Below are 1260 nucleotides of genomic sequence, written 5' to 3'. Positions count from 1 at the left end.
GAGTACATTGACCGTCTGCTGAGGAGGCCCTTGATGAACGCTAAGGACCTGCAGGGTCATGAGGTTGGTCGGGATGGACGCTTGTACTACTGGCAAAGGTGATGCTAGGTAACGATAGTGTCGGAGAAGCTCGATACGGACAAGGACAACTCGGTCACGGTTACCATCACTCGTATGGGCCCTCACTTCAACATGAAGGCGTTGGAGGCTCTTAGTGGTGGCAATAAGGAGGTCCAGGAAATGCTCAAACAATATGTAGTGAAGGACTAAAGGCACTTAGAACGTCACGGTTGTGTACAGGTGATTTCGCATTCGGCTGCCGAGCTCAACGCTGGTTTAAAGCCTATCTGTTTGAATGGTGTGTCCTATGCTTTGAAGAGCGATGTCCATTACAGTGCGAATGGCGCTGCTTGTGCTTCTTGGGATGAATAAAATGATTGAAAATAGCGGAGCGAAGCGCGTGGAGTGGTAGGATGTAGTATTCGTGCATAATATCGGTTCCTGATCAAGGAGAGTTGAGCACTGTTACTCTCGACGGATTTCAATTCTGAGCATTGGTTCTCTCGCGTTTCTTCGACAACATTGAGTGTTTTGTTGGGTAAATCTTGATATCGAGCTGACGGTGTTTCGCAGAGTTACCTTGGTCATTGTCCTCATGGTCGCAGCTGGTGAGGTGGTTGTACGAACGAAGGTGGTGAAGTTCTTTGGACAAGCAGTGGTCTCTTTTGTGTAATAAGGTTGGGTAGTAGTAGTAGTAGTAGTAGTAGTAGTAGTAGTAGTAGTAGTAGTAGGAGTTGAGGAGTATTTGTGTAACGTGTGGTAGAGCGGACGCTGCTTGGACCCGGCAGGTACACTCTACTTGACCGTAGTTTGACGATACTGGTTGTAGACGGTGCTGCGCCGTCCAATGTGGAGAGCCTAGCTGTTGGTGAGTGGTACTGACATTGGTGGTGATAATAAGAGGAGTCTTGATGATCAGGCATGCAGGGGACGGCGAGTGATGCCTTGGACATGGACCAGCAGAATGTTGGTCTCACTATGGCCAAGTAGTGAATGAAAATAGTGACAAGGGGGCTCCACTAGAGGTCATTATGTCAGGCTGTTGTCGAAGCGCTTCGCTCCGCTGCAAATAATAGTATCCTTCAACCTTGTGGAGGCTGAGGATGAGTTGGTGAACGCAGTCCAGGTAGGTTCGGGTCAACCCTGTCGAACGTGCACTGCTAGTCTTGTGCCAGCGCGAGATCGTTTCGGAGGTAAAAT

The 1260-nt window shown here is 49.0% G+C and overlaps 2 protein-coding genes across 2 annotated transcripts; both read left to right on the top strand.

Annotated features, from left to right (window-relative positions):
* Positions 1-58: 58 nt before the first annotated feature.
* On the top strand, positions 59-432 carry Pmar_PMAR002779 (hypothetical protein; the record flags this gene model as incomplete). The annotated part of the gene is made up of 3 exons (XM_002781195.1): positions 59-67; positions 109-255; positions 301-432. 3 exons carry the CDS (start codon positions 59-61, stop codon positions 430-432), a joined length of 288 nt encoding a protein of 95 aa, XP_002781241.1.
* A 223-nt stretch (positions 433-655) lies between these two features.
* Positions 656-1050, top strand: Pmar_PMAR002778 (hypothetical protein; the record flags this gene model as incomplete). The annotated part of the gene is made up of 3 exons (XM_002781194.1): positions 656-668; positions 824-928; positions 980-1050. The coding sequence occupies 3 exons, from the start codon at positions 656-658 to the stop codon at positions 1048-1050; spliced, it is 189 nt and encodes a 62-aa protein (XP_002781240.1).
* Positions 1051-1260: the final 210 nt, after the last annotated feature.

Source organism: Perkinsus marinus (genome assembly GCF_000006405.1).
Source record: "Perkinsus marinus ATCC 50983 genomic scaffold scf_1104296943446, whole genome shotgun sequence".
Classification (NCBI taxonomy): Eukaryota; Perkinsozoa; order Perkinsida; family Perkinsidae; genus Perkinsus; species Perkinsus marinus.
Note: the sequence above shows the minus strand (reverse complement) of the source record. Positions and strands in the feature narration are given on the sequence as shown.